We start from the raw sequence: 18,213 nt of genomic DNA, 5'->3' as shown, positions 1-18,213 counted from the left end.
TCGGCCCTGTGCAGAAAGGGCCGTTGCAGGCTGATCTTCCTGCCATTCCACCCACCTAATTTAGATGGGCGGAATTACAAGTCGTTTTTCACTGCCCATCACCACCTGGACATATTGATAAGGGGCATTGAAACTGATAAATGCTCCCCTTGCCACTGGAGTGTGTTCCCATTGTGTTGGAAGAATTTTTCTTTCATGAGTGTTATGCCTCATAGATCCATGGGGCAGAGTCCAAGATGTACATGGGGCTGTCTGACCTATGTTTGTAATCTTAATCTTGGCGTTTCAACATTGATTCTTTCACTGAATTCTGAAAGGAGCTTTGACTCTGCCATTGGCCTTTCATGCTTAAAATCCTGAAAAGAATGGGCTTAGGACCGTTGTTTATGTCAAGGATGTGTTTCTTAAATACCCAGCTGGTGGAAAAAGTGAAGATCAAGGAGTAATGCTATTTAGTATCCTTTGGAAAGGGGGGACGAACAAAAGACAATGATTCCTCCTTTCTCCACTTATTTTCAAGCTCACCCATGTGCCTTTGGCATATTGGATTAGGAGGAATGTATTTGTGAGTAGTATAAGGGGGTACAACGTGTAAGAAATTTAATTATTATTTGCGGTTGACGGATGTCCACCAGAAATAATACAAATAACACAGCTACTAACCTGTTAGGTTCTCTCAAAGGTTTCAGTAATTATACTTAAGCTCAGCCCTTGGCAGCTGGAGCACAGCGCTGACAGGCTCAGATTAAATAAATGTGTAAAGCACTTAGAAGTACCAAAACAGTTAAAAAGTTAAAGACATAAAACAATAAAAATCACACTCCAACCAAAATGACACACATCCAATAAGGGGATTTGGAGATATACGTTTTAGAAGATGAAAGGAATAATAGCACAAAAAATCTCAAAATGGCAATAATAGCCCATAGTTGCAGTAGACTGAGACCTATTGGACATTTCAGGCTGACTGCAAAGGAGCTACAGTCAGATATGCCAAAAAAGGTTTGTCCTGGTTGGAGATTTTGCCATGGTACTTATTCGCTAAAATGGAATTTAAAATCCTTTGAGGAAGTTCTCTCGAAGACAGATAGCTGTTGAATGAGGACCAGCTGCCGTTCTTGGTTTTGTCAGAAAAGGCTCTCAGCGTGTGAACTCACTTTTGATGCTTTTGCCCAGTCAAGATTTCTTTGGACCTAGTCTATTTTTGGAGCTTAGCATCATCCAGTGGGGCAAGATTGCAGGCTGAATCGAACTATAAATTCCATGATGCTGGATACCTTCTGGCAGAATGCCTGCTAATATGGATATGCCTCAATAGAGAAGCTTCAAGAGGGAGAAACGTATTTCAGAAAAGTCGCACCTTGGAAGAGTTAGCTTGGGTGGTTGGCCCCAGTCCTCCAATGGTTTGAAGTCCAGAAATATTTTTAAGTCTCATCTCTCAGATGTATTATTACAGCCCAGTTAAATACAGCCAGTGGTCCCAGAACCTCCGGTACAGCATTTGGGGTCCATGATTCACTCCAGCAGAGGCCACCTGCACGTCCAGTCGAGGTTCAGTTGATATTGGTCAGCTGGGCACTTCAGGGAAAAAGCTTCTTGCAGTTTGTTGTGCCCTTGTTGCCATAGAGGAGGGCAGCCAACTCACCGTTGGAGTTCAGTTCTTTGTCCTGAGTACAAGTGGGAGCAGGCTTGACCCTTCAGGTCTCCTCACAAGCCTCAAACAGCAAGAGCAGGCCTTCTTTTGTTCTTCCACGGGTCCAGAGAGTGTTCTGAGGAGGGTGCATAGGGATGCCATATTTATTGTTGTCACTAGGTAATGGGTGATGATATTTCTTCCTAAACAATGAGGTATGAGTTCCCAGATTTTTTGCCCTACTCCAAAGAATTCCACAGTCCACCTTACACCTAAAATTCAAGATGAAGAAACTGTTCGTCTTTTGTGCAGAGCCTGTGTTCCCACCCAAAGGTATGGCCAAGTAATTGGGCAGTCTCCTCCTGTGCGGACACTCAAAACTGGTTATAGAGGTAGCTGCCCTTCCATCACATTTGGTGCCAGCCATTTAGGAACATCATCGAGCTTTGGGCAATAAATGTCTGTGCAAAAGACTCTTGTAAATATTAAAATCTTGGTTTGCTTGCGATGCCTGTAATGTCCTGTGGAATCTGCCCCCTGAACCTGAATTTCGAAAATCTATTTGAACAGAAACAGCATGCTGCCCACCAGTTTTATTGTGCAGTATTTGGCTATTTTGGGGATCCATTGTGTAGACTCCTAAGGTTAAATAGGTTTATTGGAATAAGCCCAGAAGAAATAAGTAGTAACATTTTGAAAACTGTTTTTTTGTGTTTTCAATCTTTTGTTGGAATACTTGACTTTGCAGGACAAACATTTGCATATATTTCTCAGATACAGACGGCACAGGTTTATTATTCTGTGTGAGTGCAGTTATATTCTGAAAAGCAACTGGTTTAGTCTTGTATTCACATATCTCAACATTCTAGATGTGTTCACTGAATACACTTTGGCCCAGTGTGCCTCATTCAACTAACATCAATGAAAGTTTGTAAGCCAGAAGGTTTACTATTTGATGTGCTGAAGTCCCAAAATGTTGCTACTGCATTCATTTAATGGCAACGTTTGATTGGCCTCTACCATTTGCAGGACATCTACTTTGATTTTCTCCCCATAAATACATTTGTTCCCACCGAATTGCATTCAAACAACATAAAGAATCACATTGTGTGGATATAATAAAGATTTTGTAAGAAGTCTTGAAATCTGTATCTATTTTTCTCAACACCTTTGTTTAAATATTTTAACATCTTTTAATCTAACTTTTTATCTTAACATCTACATCTTATTCTTATGCTATAACTGTATTGTTGCTTGGTAAATTTTGGCACACATAATATCTTACATGGATTCAGATGGAGGTTTGCCTTTGTGCTGGTGCTAACCACCAAAAGCATGCTAAGGATGCCTCATTATATACCAGGTTTGTTGATGTGGGTCTTACTGTTGAGGTAATGTAGGAGAACAGTTAGGGATCATCCAAAAATTGTGACATCCGTATCTATTAACATGCAGCTCAGATTCGTTAAATTCATATAATCCTCTTTATTTTTCTGAACTTCTTAGCCTCCAGAAAAAAAAGTCGAACTCTTATCTTTTTATTTAAATTCATTCCTTGGCCTTCCTCTGTTCTATCCCCAGCCAGTCAGGTTCTGGCACTTAAATCCACAGAAACAGTCCTCTCTCATGGGGCTAACTTTATCACCTCCATACATTACAACCACCTCTCATTCATCCTCATACTCCTAGATCGATCCACAATCATAGACTGTTGCTGATCCCAATCTATTATCTCTCCTAAGGACCATTTACTTCTCTGACTCTGCTTCAAATGATTTTCCTTCTACTTCTCTTATCTGGCCTTCTCTATTGCCAGACAATCCAAACAATCTCCAATCTCTCCACTTACAGTTAGAGTCTGGCCTTTAGGCTTCTGCACTTGGTGAAACCTCCTGAACACGATCCAGCTACATTTGAAAGGGTCAGTAAAAGAAAAGTGTTTTGCTGTAAAGCTTTCATATTTGACACTTTGGTATGTCCACTGGAATTGCACAAATCAAATTTCATTTATGGAATACAAGAGTAAAGTCAATATTTTACCCATATGTGTACTAAAAGCATAACATGTGTTTGAAAATCCTGTTGCTGATTTGCTAAGATTTCACTCAATGCATAAGATTAGGAGAGGGCAGAATATAGTGCAGTTCTGGTCTCTTCTAGCGCTGGTACACTTGTGCATTCCTAGTACTAACGCCGGCACCCTTGTCTTAAGTTTCATGGGTGCCAGCATTGTGGTCTGGATAGCTTTTGTGCAGGAAGTGATACTATCCGGCTCAAAAACTGTCCTTGGAGGCAATTTTCTGAGTTGCAGAATGTAGCACATTTGCAAACAGGAAAACACAAAGAGAAATAAAGACTTACCGTGCTGGGATAGGTGCACCATTTTTTTGTAAACCTATGTTTGCAAGTATTTGTAAATACGGGTTTGAGTCAAAATATATGGGTGGATACATGGCAACACCTGTGCTCCACTCATGTAACACCTACCTCACTTAAGGCAAAGCAAAGTAAGGCAGGGCAGCCTATGCTTTTAATTTAACAAAGCCATGCAGAGCCACGCACACTAGGATCTGCTTGGCATTGTAACCTACAAAATAGATTTTGCCATGGAGCTGTGCCAAAAAGTGACACAATCATAAGGCAAACCTTTAGTAAACCTAGGCTCCCATGCTTACCGCTCAATTCAACAAGAACCCAGTGCTAAAAAGTGCTATTGGCCTTCTCTTCCCTAAAGTATTAATATCTGTTAGGAAATTGCTACAAACAGCAAAAGTAAAATCAATATAACCATTAGGTTTTGATTCCTTTTATTTTCCATCTATGTTAAAAGTATTAAATGTAGCTGGCAAGACACTTAATAGCACTGTTTCACAAAATGCTATTCACATTCCTGACTGGCCATTATCTTGTAGTATATCATTAAATAATTTTATGTCTTACCTCCCACTGAGGCTGTAAAGGCAAGATGGTGGCTCGAAAGAAATGGGTACACAGTAGACTCAAGAGAAAGGAAATGTGGAAAATTGGGTTTTTGGTTGAGGGAGATTAACATCCTTCTTAACCAACAACCACAATCCCTATCAGCGTTAACCACAAAAGTCAATAAATGTACCCGCTCTGATCCCTCTGATAGCTTGGCACCAATGAAGTTAGGCTTAACATGGAGGCAATTTGTAAAGTGTTTAAGCAACACTCAAATAGTAATAAAGTGAAAACACAACACATGAAAAATCTGGAAAAATACAGTAAATATAAAAACAAATAGTATCAAAACGACAAAAAGCCAATCAGTCGAACTGGAGATATAGTGTTAGACTTGGCCCTTTTTGCAGGGACATCCCTGAACTTTTTGCCTTCCTCCTAGTTTTTTTCTGACCTGGTGTTGGTGGTTTTAGGACTCTGGGCACTTTAGCACTGCTGTCTAGTGTAAAGTGCTTGTGCTCTCTGTGGTAAGTATGGTAAGAGTGGTCTACACCTGTTTGGCGTATTTCATTTACCTGTCAGTCCCTTGTAAAGTGGTGTCTCAGATACCCAGGGCTAGTAAATTAAATGGTACTGGTGGGCTTGTAGCCCTGATTGCGCCACCCACCAAAGTAGCCTTTGAAACCTGTCTCATGCCTCTGTTATTGCAGGGCCTGTGCATGCAGTTTACTTCTGCTGTGGCGTGGCACACAAAGAGGGTGCCACGTCGGTGACCCTCCCTTTTACTACATGTCAGTCACCCCTAAGGTAGGCCCTAGCTTGCCTTATGGGCAGGGTGCATTGTAGGTAAAAGGTAGGACATGTAGCTTAGGTGTGTGACATGTACTGGTGGTGGTGACAAACAGACAAACAGACATTTTGGTTTCTCACTGCTGTGAGGCTGCACTCTCATAGGAATGTATTGGGGATTCCCTGATAAGTGTTTCAGTGGTAATTCCTGATATGAAAGGAACAGCGTGGTCACGTTTGGTATGTTTGAAATGGTGATAATAAATGCTGCGTGAAGGTGTGCGCAGATTTATTATCTATGTTTTAGAAATGTCACTGGTAGAAGTTGGCATTACTGTGTGCTATGTGTCTTTGCCTGATTGATGGGTATTGCATGTCTGGCTCTGGAGTGAAATGAGCTGGTGAGGTGTGTGGCTCCAGAGAGGCAGGATGAGTCAGTGCTAGGCTGACTATGCTGATCTGTATTTGGAGTAGTGGGAAGAGTAGCCCCTGACCCTGAATAGGTTTGTGCCTGCCTTGTTCAATACTTTCTCCGCCCCCCTGTGGTGTGTCTGAGGACCGAGCCCAACTTGACAAAGGAGGGTGTGAGCACTGTAAACAAAGTGCTTCAGTACCCCCCCAGAACCATTCGGGACTGGTTCCCCAAGCCCTGTGCCAGGGCAAAACAAAGACAAAACATGGTATAAATATTGGGGCTGTGACCCAATGTGGGTGTGCAGTTTTGGGTGCTTGCTTGCACCTGCTGGGTCCAGGACGAACCACCACGAGGGACTGCCCCTCTGCTGGAGGACCCTGTGAACTGGCCTGCCTGGGTCCAGCTTTGCCTATGGGGCTCTGGACTTAGTGCCCTGTGAGGTCTGCTGGAGTCCAAAGAGTGGGACTACCAATTTCCTTGGTGCCTGGAAGCCCCTGGTCCTCAGGGGCGCGATGTTTGCTGATCTAACGGTGATTTTGCGAGGCCAGCGCGGTCGCTCGTAAGCGAAACCGGCTTGAGGAGAAGCCCTCGAGGGAGACGCACCCGACGCAAGCTGGAAGTCAGGCAGAGCTTGCCTGGTTGAGGGCAGCTCCCCGACGGCAAGAGGAGTGGGGTCACATGCCCGGGAGTTCGTCCTGGACTGAGTCCTTGACAGAGGAGAAGGCGCGCAGCACAGCCGCTCGCTAGGGACCAATCGTCGCAGATGAGTGAGGCGTGACTTTGTCTGGTAGGGGGCCGGGGGACTAAGAGGCAGCCTGATGAGGCAGTCAGGCAGAGTTGTGAATGCTTGTGGGCTGGGCTCCCGTGGCCGGAGAGAGCCCAGCATGTGGCTGGGTCTGTGGGCGACCGGCGAGAGAGACAGAGCCTCAGGGCTCCCTTTCTGCACTTCCCCACCTCCCCCCGCCTGGTGTCCTCACAGATCACTGGTCACAACGAGGAGACAGAGCGAGGACAGAAGAGGCCCCGTGAGCGGGGTCTGCAGAGGCACACTGTCAGTGCCTGAATCCTGCCCAGGACAGCCCCGATGAGTGGGGCTGAGATTTGAGCATTGTTGGTGCTGTGAGTGGCCCCGGAAGAACCCCAGTGAAGGGGACCCTAAGGCATTGTGGGTGCGTGGACAGATACAATGTGGGGGCATTCTTTTTTTTAGGAGACCGGGTTGAGTTGCACCCTGCCCCTTTCCCAATGCGCACATTTGCTGAGGCTGCATCAGCAGCCAGGGAGCTGTCGTGAGGGCCAGTGGGCTCTTGGGGACATGGTGGCATGTTGTGACCGCGATCAGGGATATTTTCGCCCAGAAAGGGCTAATGAGCTGTATGCACCTGGACAGTGTTCCTAGGGTGAACTGGTGAGCTAATGTGAGGATTAAGGTGTTTATGCCTGTTCTGACAGTGGCCCGATTGACCCCGTAATGTATATAATCCCCTGTGAGTAAGAAAAGTAAAAGTTTTTATTGCACAATTAATTAAAATCATTGCAATGTACATGCACTGAAATAGACGTTACACATTAAGAGTAAAAGGGTGCACAAAACAATTAAAACAGAAAAATTGTAAATTAAAAAAAAAGAAAAACGTGCAGTAATGTCACCAGGAAAGGAACTCATGCTGGGTCTAAAGCAAGTTTTGGGGAATTAATTTCTAAAATAAACTGTGAAGTATTGCCTAGTGCCAGTTGGCATAGTGTATATTTGGGATTATTTTTCTAATGTGTTTATGATAATATAAAGGCCATTTATTTAGATAACCTTGTGTGGAGTTTATTTTGTGGTGTGCCTAGTGTGTTGCTGTTGTGTGTGTGTGTGTTGCACAAATGCATTACACATTGCCTTTGGGATAAGTCTGACTGCTCGTGCCAAGCTACCAAGGGGGGAAGCAGGGGTTATATTTGGTGTGTAACTCCCTTGCCCTGACTAAAGTGGTGGTTTCTGTCTGGCTTAGGTGCAAGCCCTAGCCAACCAGAAATCCCATTTCTAACATACAGCTTCAAAGTTTTAGGTAAAATTAGCTCCAAAATGTGCAAAGCACCAACTGTAATTACCTGGTTGCGCCAGACCCTGACAGAGACACAAGTTCAAGCCAACCGTGATGGAGCACAGGCCGGGTAGAGGAACTGAGTTCGATTCCACTGAATAGTGTCCTACTTTAACATTCTTCAGGCGGCATCGGTTCTGATGAGGCTGCCGGTCAGGAGCTGCAAAGTAGTGTGATGCGATGTCCAGTTTTAAGATAAATTGTGCTGCCTGCTTCTGGTCCGATGAGGCTGTCATTCAGCAGCTGCGAAGTGCTGCGATGTGAGGTCCCGCATCACACTGTGTTGAGTTCTGTCACATTAGTTCTGAGGGAACCCATAGTTGGGCCAGGAGGAGTACACTCTCATGCAAGCCAAGGGCCTAAGACATGGGGAGGCACCTCTTGGGGACCGGAACTTACCCCAGCAGAGACCAGCACCAGGGCAAAGGAGGGTCCAGCTCAGTATGGGCAGCTAAGCAAATGACAGACAGGTGTCTCAAGCTTGTTATGTCCTTGTTGCACAGCACAGAAGTCCAGTCAGCTAATCCTCGGATTCACTCTGGTGGTTCTGGGTTCAAGGAGCAGATGAAATCATTCTCCTCAGGCAGCAGGGCAGTGCTTCCAGCAAAAGGGCACAAGAGTATTCTTTCTTTTGAGTTTTTCACATGTCCTGAAGTGTTCAAAAGAGTTGGTTTGAGGGTCCAATATTTGTAAGTGGTGCCAGCTTTGCAAAGGGAGAAACTTCTAGATTTCCTCCCACACCTGGTTCTGGAATTTCCTTCCTTTCCCTGCACTGGTCCAAGGATGTCTGGAGTCACAGAAGACTAGTGTGAAGTTCTTTACATGTGTCCACACAAATTTGGTCTGCACCCTTCAAAAGTTCAAAACATTGTTTAAATCCGTAAAGTAATGATCTTGGTGAATAAAAAACAAGTAATAGTTTTCCCAAGAAACAGCAAACGGACTACTTCAGTTCTAATTAAACTATATCACAGTCATGTTTCTAATATATTCCATGCCCAATCACAATGTGGTTGTCTGGAACCAGACGAACACATTGTGATTGGGACCACGCTGACTTGCAGCTTTACTTTTTCGCCTGAAAACACTAAAAGTGAACGAATTAATAATTTGCTGGAATCCCCATTTAAAATACGAAAACAGATTGATAAACAATCATCGGCATGGAATATATTGGAAACTTGACTGTGACAAAGTTTTATCAGCCCTGAAGAAGTCCGGTGACGGATGAAACCTGTTGGCTAACTGGCTATCTCTGGTTTTTTTTAACAAAAAGAACATTGAATAAAGAATTGAATTGAAGCGAAGATCCTCCGTTTGCTGTTTTTTGGGAAAACTATTACTTCTTTTTTATTCAACAAGATCATTACTTTACGGATTTAAACAATGTTTTGAACTTTTGAATGGTGCAGACCAAATTTTGTGTGTATTTTGTCAATGGAATTGGGTTTTCTCAAATCCCTGTTAGGACCGTATAGGGATTACGTTCCTGGTACTGGCACCTTCTGTATAGACTTAAGTGTGGTATTCTAATAGTGGTGCAGGCAGTTTTGCTTTAATCCCCATATTGTTGCTGGTTCTTTACATGTGTGTTGAGGCAGCTCCTTTGATGTGCAAGTGCGGTATGTGATAATTATGCTCCTCCAAGCAGGTCAAGATGGCTCATCCTGCCAACATCTAATCCCCATTGTGATACTGCCCGAGTTGAATACACAAAAGCCAACTGCCAGCCAACCACCTAGGTATGTGACACAGGGAAAAAATTGGTTAGGACAAGAAAACGCCAACTCCCTAAAAGTGGCCTTTACAGAATTGTGACTCAAAACCTGACTTTACCATTAAAGATGTTTTGTATTTATAATTCATTAGAGACCAAACATGACATCTGTGCCTATTCTCAAACAAATGTTATTACTTACTAAATGCAATAAGGTAACCCAATGCTATATTATAGGAGAGGGAGGTGTTCCAGTAGTGAAAAAGAATATATGAGCTTTTCGCTACCACGACATATAAAATGTAAAAGTACATGCCCAACTTTACAATACGATTCCCCCTGGGCTGTTCAGGGCCAAATCTAGGAGTGATGTATATGTGTTAAAAAGGGAGGTTTAGGCCTGGCATAAAGTTTATTTTGCCATGCGGAAATGGCACTTGAAAACTGCACACAGGCTGCAATGGCAGGCCTGAGACATGTTTTAAAAGGATAATTAAGTGGGTGGCACAATACCTGCTGCAGGCCCACTAGTAGCATTTATTTAAAGGCCTTGGGTGCGTAGCGTAACACTCTATTTTGGACCTTTTGGTAACTTAAGTGTGTCTATTGGACATAATACCAATTTTACCATGGTTAAAGGAGAGAAGACAAGATCTTTAGGCCTAGTGAGCAGTGGTAAAGTGCACAGTCTTAATGCCAACAAACCTAGTTCAACAAAACAGGAGGAGTGAAGGCAAATGGTTTGGGGGGAAACCACACCAAGGATATCAGGTCTAACAGGAGGGAAGTGCTCAACTCTTCCACGTTACATACCTGTGCAAATAGTTGCATAATGATAAGATCTCTTTGAGAAGGAAGACCCCCCTCCCTCCAAAAAAGCACAGCTTAAAACAGCATGAAGATGTTCTTTTAGTCTTTAGCAGGCGCAACTAGGTCATCCTTGGGATTGCTTGGTTAAGTGTCTTGGTTCGTATTTCTGTTGTTGATAGTTAATGTTTTTTTTTGCTATAACTTTAGGTCCCAACATCTGAGCTTGGAAATTATACGTTCTTCATTGCTTAACTAAGTTGTATTTTATTTTATTCACATGCCACATGCATTTTTTCTGAGGAAAGCCTTGCTGCTTTTAGCCGAGCTACAAACATTTCTTAGGATTCCTCATAAACGTTAGTTTATCTTTTGTGTTTGAGATTGTTTGATCCCTCACTCACAGCTTGCACAAAATATGTGATCTCTCTTCCCCATGATCATTTTTCCTACACTATCAGATGCACATTTTTAAAGATTTTTTTTATCTCGAAGTTTGAGTGTGTTTTGTTAAATACATAAAGGCCTACCGAATTTAAAAAAAAACACAGAAACACTAACCATGTATTTACTATGTGGGGAGAAAGGGGGCAGAAGGGGATTGAAAGAAGCATTATCTGGAAAGTGATTGCCAACAACTAGCCATCCTTAAAGGAGGATCTTTACAGAACAATAGCGAAACATTCCTATTTTTGCTCAATACATTTCTAAACTGTTAAGATCGAACGCTAATCAAGGTAAATAGGTTTTGCATGCTACTTTACCGTTTATTGCCATTGGGTGGGGAGCATAACAAAAGACCTTCATGCCAATATTTCAGATCTAATGGCCCCTCTGCCTGCAACACATTTTCTCACAAGCAGATTTAAAGAGATAAGAAGTACAGTTTTTCCTATTTCCAAGAGGTGCTTCCGGAGCAAGTCTTTCAGTCAAAATTGTGCGACATATTAAATTGTCTTAAATGAGGACATCAGCAGTCAGGCCCGAACATATATTTTGAAGCAAAGACACTGCACAATAAAAAGTAATACACAAAGGGGCTCATTTGTGAGGCTGTTTGAGTCACTCTTGCACAATGCAATGTGATGCAAGAGCGACACAAGCCTTAACACATATTTTTGAAGCCACACAAAGCCAATTGTGTGGCTCTGAATGGCTTCCCAAATCTGGACTAACGCAACGCAGCACAAACGACATGGGTAGGAATTCTTTGGGTGTTGCATGGGTGTTCACACACAACTTCCATGGATTTTGATGCATCCCCGGATTTACAAAAACTTGTAAACCAATGGTGTGACAAAAACGTACATCTTCCTAGGGGAGGTGTTACAAGGAAAAATATCTCTATTTCGCCTTGTTTCTTCCTCTTTCTGTGCATGGTTGAGGTATATGACTTCCAGGATTTGTTTTGTGCAGGAAGGACTCCCTTCCTGTACAAAAAACATCTTGCTGGCAACACAGGCACTCTTACTTCATGGTGCAAGAGTGTCAGTATGGGTGCTAGGCTACCAAAAGGGTGTCAGCTCAAGGAAAAGGACAGGAATGCACCGCACTGGCTTGAATACAAGACATTCCTATCATTTCCCTGGTACACAGTGTAGCGCAGAAATATGACTTGCAGCAATGTGCCGTGTGACTTACTCATAAATGAGGCATTTAATATAATATCAAACTTAAATTTTAGTTCACATTTTTCTCGAACCCTCTCTTGTTATGATTAGATTACATTTCCTTGTTAAAATTTAGTGAAAGTGATAGAGAACCCACATAAATACCGACACGCACATACATGTTTTAAGGTTTTCATATATGCATGTTGGGAGGAACAGAGCATGCACTGTGTAAAAAAATGAGCTGACGGTAAGAATGATATATTTTCATCTTTCGTATGCCCTAAGTGAATGGGTAGAAATTTCCCTTTGGACATCAAACTCCAATTCAAAGTTTAAATATGCATGGCCCTCTTTGTCCTTCACATTTAGTCCCATTGAATTGCTTTAATAGTGACCAAATAGTGACTGATTCTTGTGCTCGAAAGAGAATAATTTTGTTGAGAATGTTTTAAGATTCAAATCATAATTAGATATTTTCATTAATTCATTGAAAGAAAGAAAGCTTCTGGGGACAAACCCTGGACATAAATACTCTTGAGAAGAACTACAATAAACACCCTGAATGCCAAGAGGCGCTTATCTGATTTAGATTAGAACACTCATTAAGAGTATTGGTAAACTGAGAACCAGAACTAATTTTCAGTGTAAACTATTTATGTTTTCCTTTTCTTCCTTAAGTTGTTGTTTAATTGGCATAGTTCACTATGGTGTTTGAACCATGCCCTAGGATACCCAAAAGTCTGCGTGGTGGACTTTGATTGATAGATTAGTTTAAAACCAGGGAGATGGGTTGCAAGTTGAGCTTTTTGAATTCATGGTTATTAAAGAGATACTAATTGGGAATTTGTGACAGACATGAACAATATTCAATTGGAATGAAAATACAGAGTAAAAATGTTGGGATAACCAGAGAAGTGTTCCATCTACGTGCATAAGGATCCGCAGATTAAGCAGAATAGACAGGATGGTTTACGTAGGGTTACCCACTGAAAATACAAGCAGATATCCTACAGTGAGCTAATGAGGCACAAGTAATGAGTTAATCTGATCCACCAGGTTGTGCATCCTAAATATCAAGCTGAATGTCTCATTTGTGTACTCACATGTTGATGGATTGTGATACTTGTATTGTTTGAATAACCAAATCTTGGGATATGCCAACAAAAACAAGTTCAGCAAAAATCAGGTGGTGAAAGGAAAGGGTGTTAGGAAATACCAGGCCGTAGATATCAGAGCTATCAATGTTGCACTTGAGAAGATCAGACACTTTCTCGCTTCCACACTTGACAGTTACGCATTAAGGGCCTCATTACGATACGGTCGGAAAGCATTCCGACTGACTCCTAGTCAGGATCCGCTCCGACCGACTCTGGTTCAGCGAGCCCCTCCGAATGAATATGATGTTTCTGAACACTGTTCGGTCGGGCTACAACACAGGTTAGGAAAATCCAAATGCTGTTCGGAGCCTTGCAGACCGATATCGTAATGGGGCCCTCAAGTTGATTTATCATATTCCCCGATAGGAATCACAGTTGTTTCAAATTAGTCCTGAATGAGACCAGGTCTATTTGATTCCCTTTGCCATGCCAGTGTTTCAGTTTCGTGTACCCCCAATGTGCTTTTCTTTGTGATTGAGATGCATTTGTCAGATGATCCTGTGAACATCGAGGATTCACATTTTCCCAACACTGCACATTGTGAGAGGTACCTTTAGCTAAAGGCTATTCTCTTGCATTGTTGGTAGACAGCTTTCATGGGGTGCACTTTCATTTTGAGTCCATTCTGCTTCTTCAACCTCGTATTTATTGATGTATATTTGCAGAACCTGGCACTTTAGGTGTCAGTGCATCATCACTGTGGAGCCTTGGGAATTGAATGGGGTTTAAAGGGGGTATTACATAGATCTATGTGCTATCTTCTTAGTTGTCCTAATCCCTTAAACTTGGAAGATTGTTTAGGTTAGCTTTTAATCAGTATTCTTGTATTTATTTGGTAAGACTTATAAAATGTAAAAGATATGGAGAACGTATATATGCACTCACCAAATCCTACCACAGTTTCCTTTTTTCTTATTTCAAGGGTTTAAATAATGACATCTTTTTGCAATGTTTTTGTTTCACTTATTTCAATGTACTCCCTTTACTTGCATTTTATCTCTATTAATATGATGCTTTGTTTTGAGACCCGTATTGGATATGAAAGGGCTAAAGATCTCCAAACAGCCTCACTTTAACTCCTGTCATTTTTATTTTGTGGTCTCTCATCCATCTCATGCATGAGGTTCATGTTTTGGATTTCATGTTGCTTTCTTATTCCTGTTAGTCTATCAAAGGTAGTACACTGCCCCAGTTCCATCGAGAGGTCGACCTCCATCCCACTTCAATTAGGTAGACTCTGGATTATGAGGTTATTTCTAATGAAAATTGAGATCTGATAGGCCCAGTTCGACCTCTCGTCAGGGGAAGTAAGTGCTATATAAATACAATTGCAATTACAATTTGAAGGATATCAACACAATTTCCACCTTGTGTTGTCTGCTCGGTCTGCTAACCCTTTATGACAATCTAAGGTTATACTTAGATTGCAGGACTGACTTTACCAGCTGTTGGCTAAATGAGGTCCGTAATGGGCTGTCAGGGAGTTGCTTAGTGTACAAAGGATCTGTGATCTTTCTTTACACCCATGTGTTGGTGTCAAGGCGTTTCAGGGTTGACGTACTAGACAGGGTTTACCCAGATCATCGTTCTCTCATTTTCAAGCTTGCACTAATCACCCCAAACTTGAATTCCTCACCTCAAATGTGGAAGGCCCAGTGTTATTGTTAATCTTGGCAGCATGGTATGGTGGCTTCTTCATATCAACCCCCCCCCCCATTTCAATGTTCCATAAGGCTTCCTCTCAAAGATATAAGCCCTCTGTCACTAACATTTTGGAGCCCATCCCTGTGCTGTAGGTATGCATAGAAGGGCAGAGTGAACAGCACCGGAAGCAACCTCCTCTGCAAAAAATAATCTACGAATCTCATTTTGGACATGGTCTATTATGAGTCAGATTTTCAATGTATCGTTTGCCTGAGGCTAATCTTACTAGAACGTTTTACTCGTCCTGCTAAAAGCAGCCTGCACGCACCACTTTAATTCATTTTGAAAGAAATAGATACACACACCGTGTGCAGATTTAAAGATACTACTCACAAATCCGATGGGAAATAAGAGGCAAAGAAAAACATAGGGGGTCATTAGGATGGCGGGCAGACTTTGTCCGTCCGCCACCCTATCGGGAAACGGGACCACCCACCATAAGGGTGGGGGTCCCATGGGGGAAATTAGGATGCGCCTGCCAAAGTGGCGGGCGCATCCTGCATTCCTGTCATTGTGGTGGGTGGTGCACTCAGCACCGCCCACCACAATGCCAGGAAAGCATGTTGTGCACACCATGCACAACATGGCAGGCACAGTGCGGTGCCTGCCATTTTGCACATGGAAATGCTCGGGGGTACCATAGTTACCCCCCACGTGCACCCCCCACCACCCAGAGTACCTGGGGGCCAGCAACCGGCCCCCATGTCAAACACCGCATTCCTTTCCATGGCGGCGTTGCCACCGCAGAAAGGTATGACTGCGCCTGCATAGTAATATGGATGGCGCTGTCTAACAGACACCGCCACCATATTAAACCCTTTTCCGCCCAGTCAACTTGTTTTTTCCGCCGCAGTCCTTTTAGTCCGCCGCAGTCCCCCCGCCATAGTAATATGACGGGGGAATTGGGTAGCGGGCGGGGTCAGATTACGGGCGGATCGCCACCGCCATGCGGGCGGTGGCGATCGGCCCGTGATCCTAATGGGCCCTCTTAGTATTGAAAAGTACAGAAAAATAACAAATATGTTAAGAGTAGAAGGAAAAGCGAAAATATGCTTAATCTGAATAAGTTACGTGAAAACAAATCAGTTAATAAATACAATGCATACTATCAAATACTATTGAACAGGCAAGCATTTTCCTTCCATAAAACAGCGCTGTAAGCTAAATTAAGTATGGCTATGTGTACCAACCTGACTCAAACCAGGAAGTCATTTTTTGCTACAATTCTCAAAGTGGCAGGATAATTTAAAAGAAAGTATTGTAACATGAACCCGCTTGAATGTTCTTCCTTGAAGGGAGAGGGAATTGGCTAATATAAAATATTACAATTTAACCAACTGTAGAATATCATTATAAACTCTGACATTCTCCTTTAAATCCGCCTCCGTTGTATATAATTCCACATTCTAAACCAGTGTATTTTCTAGTTCCAAAAAATGAAACTTACAGTTCACTGTGACCCTGACTTTCCTCACATCTGAATGGGACACGTGATTCTCGGCAGAGCATTCATATTCTCCAGCCTGGTCTCTCGTAATTCCATAGATATCCAGATACTGTCCATTTCCAAATGTCTTTGCTGAAAGCACATTAAAGAAAAGTGTTACTATTTGAAGACAGTTACTTTTAGTCCAACAATAACTAAAGTCTCTTCTGAATTTGCAGACAGTATAATATTATAAGTTCATTACTTAAACCTTGAGAATGTACACACAGAATAAACTTTTGTACAACTTCTGATTGTGCATTTATTTCATACTCAAGTTACGTATCAGTCATTCCATTTCTGAGAGTCCATTCTTCCTTGTTTCAGTCATTGCAAAATGAGACAGGTCTGCCTCCTACACATAGGCACACCCACTCAAAAAAAAACATCTAGAAGGAAAAAACATAAGTCTGAACCGCAACCGCACAAATTAGGACCCTCTAGGTCCAGCGCATAAAGCTGACAATGACCCTCTTTCTCACTTTCAAGCTCACTTGGCTGACCAGTGAATAGGAGGGAGGGTGGTAAGAGATGAGTGAAATGAGGAAAAATGTCCCTAAAGTAAAGAAATAACCAGTAAGTAGTTTAATTATTACATTGTTCTCCTATACATTTTTTCAGTCAGAACTAATTGAGTCATTTTCAGGGTGAAACAGCTAGGACGAATGGAATCCAAACATGCAACAACAAACTTAAATGCTCTTAGACGCAAGAATGTAATTAAACAAAAATCTTAATGCCTTTAAAAATGAAATTCCAGTCACCATGTAAAAAGTCTGTCTTGACTAATAATGGTTGAAGGAGAAGCCCAAGTAGCAGATATGCAGATCTCGACCAAGGAGCGACATGGAATTCTGCCCAGGAAGCAGCCATTCCTCTCTTGGATCTTCCTTCAGCACCCAAAGGATAAGTAATGATCTGAATCTGGTTTGAGAATTAAACCATCTACTTATGGTCCAAATAGTGTGCTTGATTCCCTTGATGCTTGACTAAAATTTTCAAATACAGAATCTGTCTGCCGAAAAAGGACACTCTCTGAATATGGATCAAAAATGCTCTTTTAACATACAAATTATGTAGCACAACTTCCTCCAGAGAAGATGGAGAAGTACAAAACTCAGGAAGAACTATCTCCTGATCCAAATGAAAAGCAAAAGACACTTCAGGAATAAAAGGACCAATCCTCAAATGTATTCTGTCCAAGAAAAGGCTCTAAAAACTGTCATATCTAACTGTCCTTACATCATAGCTGACAGAATGGCCACTAGATAAAATGTCTTAAGAGTAAGAATTCTGAGGTCAGCACAAGCATGCCTCAAAATAATGTTTTTAAAGCTTCCATAACTATAAATCGATCTTAACTAGGAACTAGATATCTAACAGGAAGTTGATCGTCAGAAAACTCTTTAGGAAAGTAAAGAGCAAAAGATTCAAAATGACAACCCCACAGCATAACTCTATAAAAAGAAACACCATGCAAGAAGGGGACATTGGAAACCACACTCTGAACATGTTCTCATCCAAATTAGAAACGGATGCAGCACCAAGCAGTAGCACTAAATATTACCGATGTTCTATCCCACCTTACCCGCAATAGAGCTTTCCAAATCAGATTGAATGTTGAGAAAGCAAAAATATTGCCCAGAGGCCAGTGGCAAGATGGAGCATCTATCCCCCAAGACCACTCCCCTAAACTGCAAAACAGAATCATGGAAAAATAACATTATTTTAGTTTACAGACAGATCTAATATTGGTGTGCCCCACATCTTTAGTACTTTCTGCTGATGAAAATGCAGAAAGGTTCACAAGAAATGTCTGCTCACTTAAAGATAGCTGTAGATGTTTTGTACAGGGGCTTAGAGAAATCCCTCCCCTC

At 42.2% G+C, this 18,213-nt stretch overlaps 1 protein-coding gene across 1 annotated transcript in view; it reads right to left on the bottom strand.

The window, feature by feature from the left end:
• NEGR1 (neuronal growth regulator 1) overlaps positions 1–18,213 on the bottom strand; it is a 2,122,935-nt gene that overhangs the window by 825,329 nt on the left and 1,279,393 nt on the right. Inside the window, exon 4 of the mRNA XM_078668700.1 lies at positions 16,298–16,429. Within this exon, the coding sequence (XP_078524826.1) occupies positions 16,298–16,429 (132 nt within the window). The remainder of the gene's footprint in view (positions 1–16,297; positions 16,430–18,213) is intronic.

This window comes from Lissotriton helveticus, chromosome 1_2, assembly GCF_964261635.1.
Source record: "Lissotriton helveticus chromosome 1_2, aLisHel1.1, whole genome shotgun sequence".
Taxonomy (NCBI): domain Eukaryota; kingdom Metazoa; phylum Chordata; class Amphibia; order Caudata; family Salamandridae; genus Lissotriton; species Lissotriton helveticus.
The sequence above is the reverse complement of the archived record's forward strand: the minus strand, read 5'-3'. Positions and strand labels throughout refer to the sequence as shown.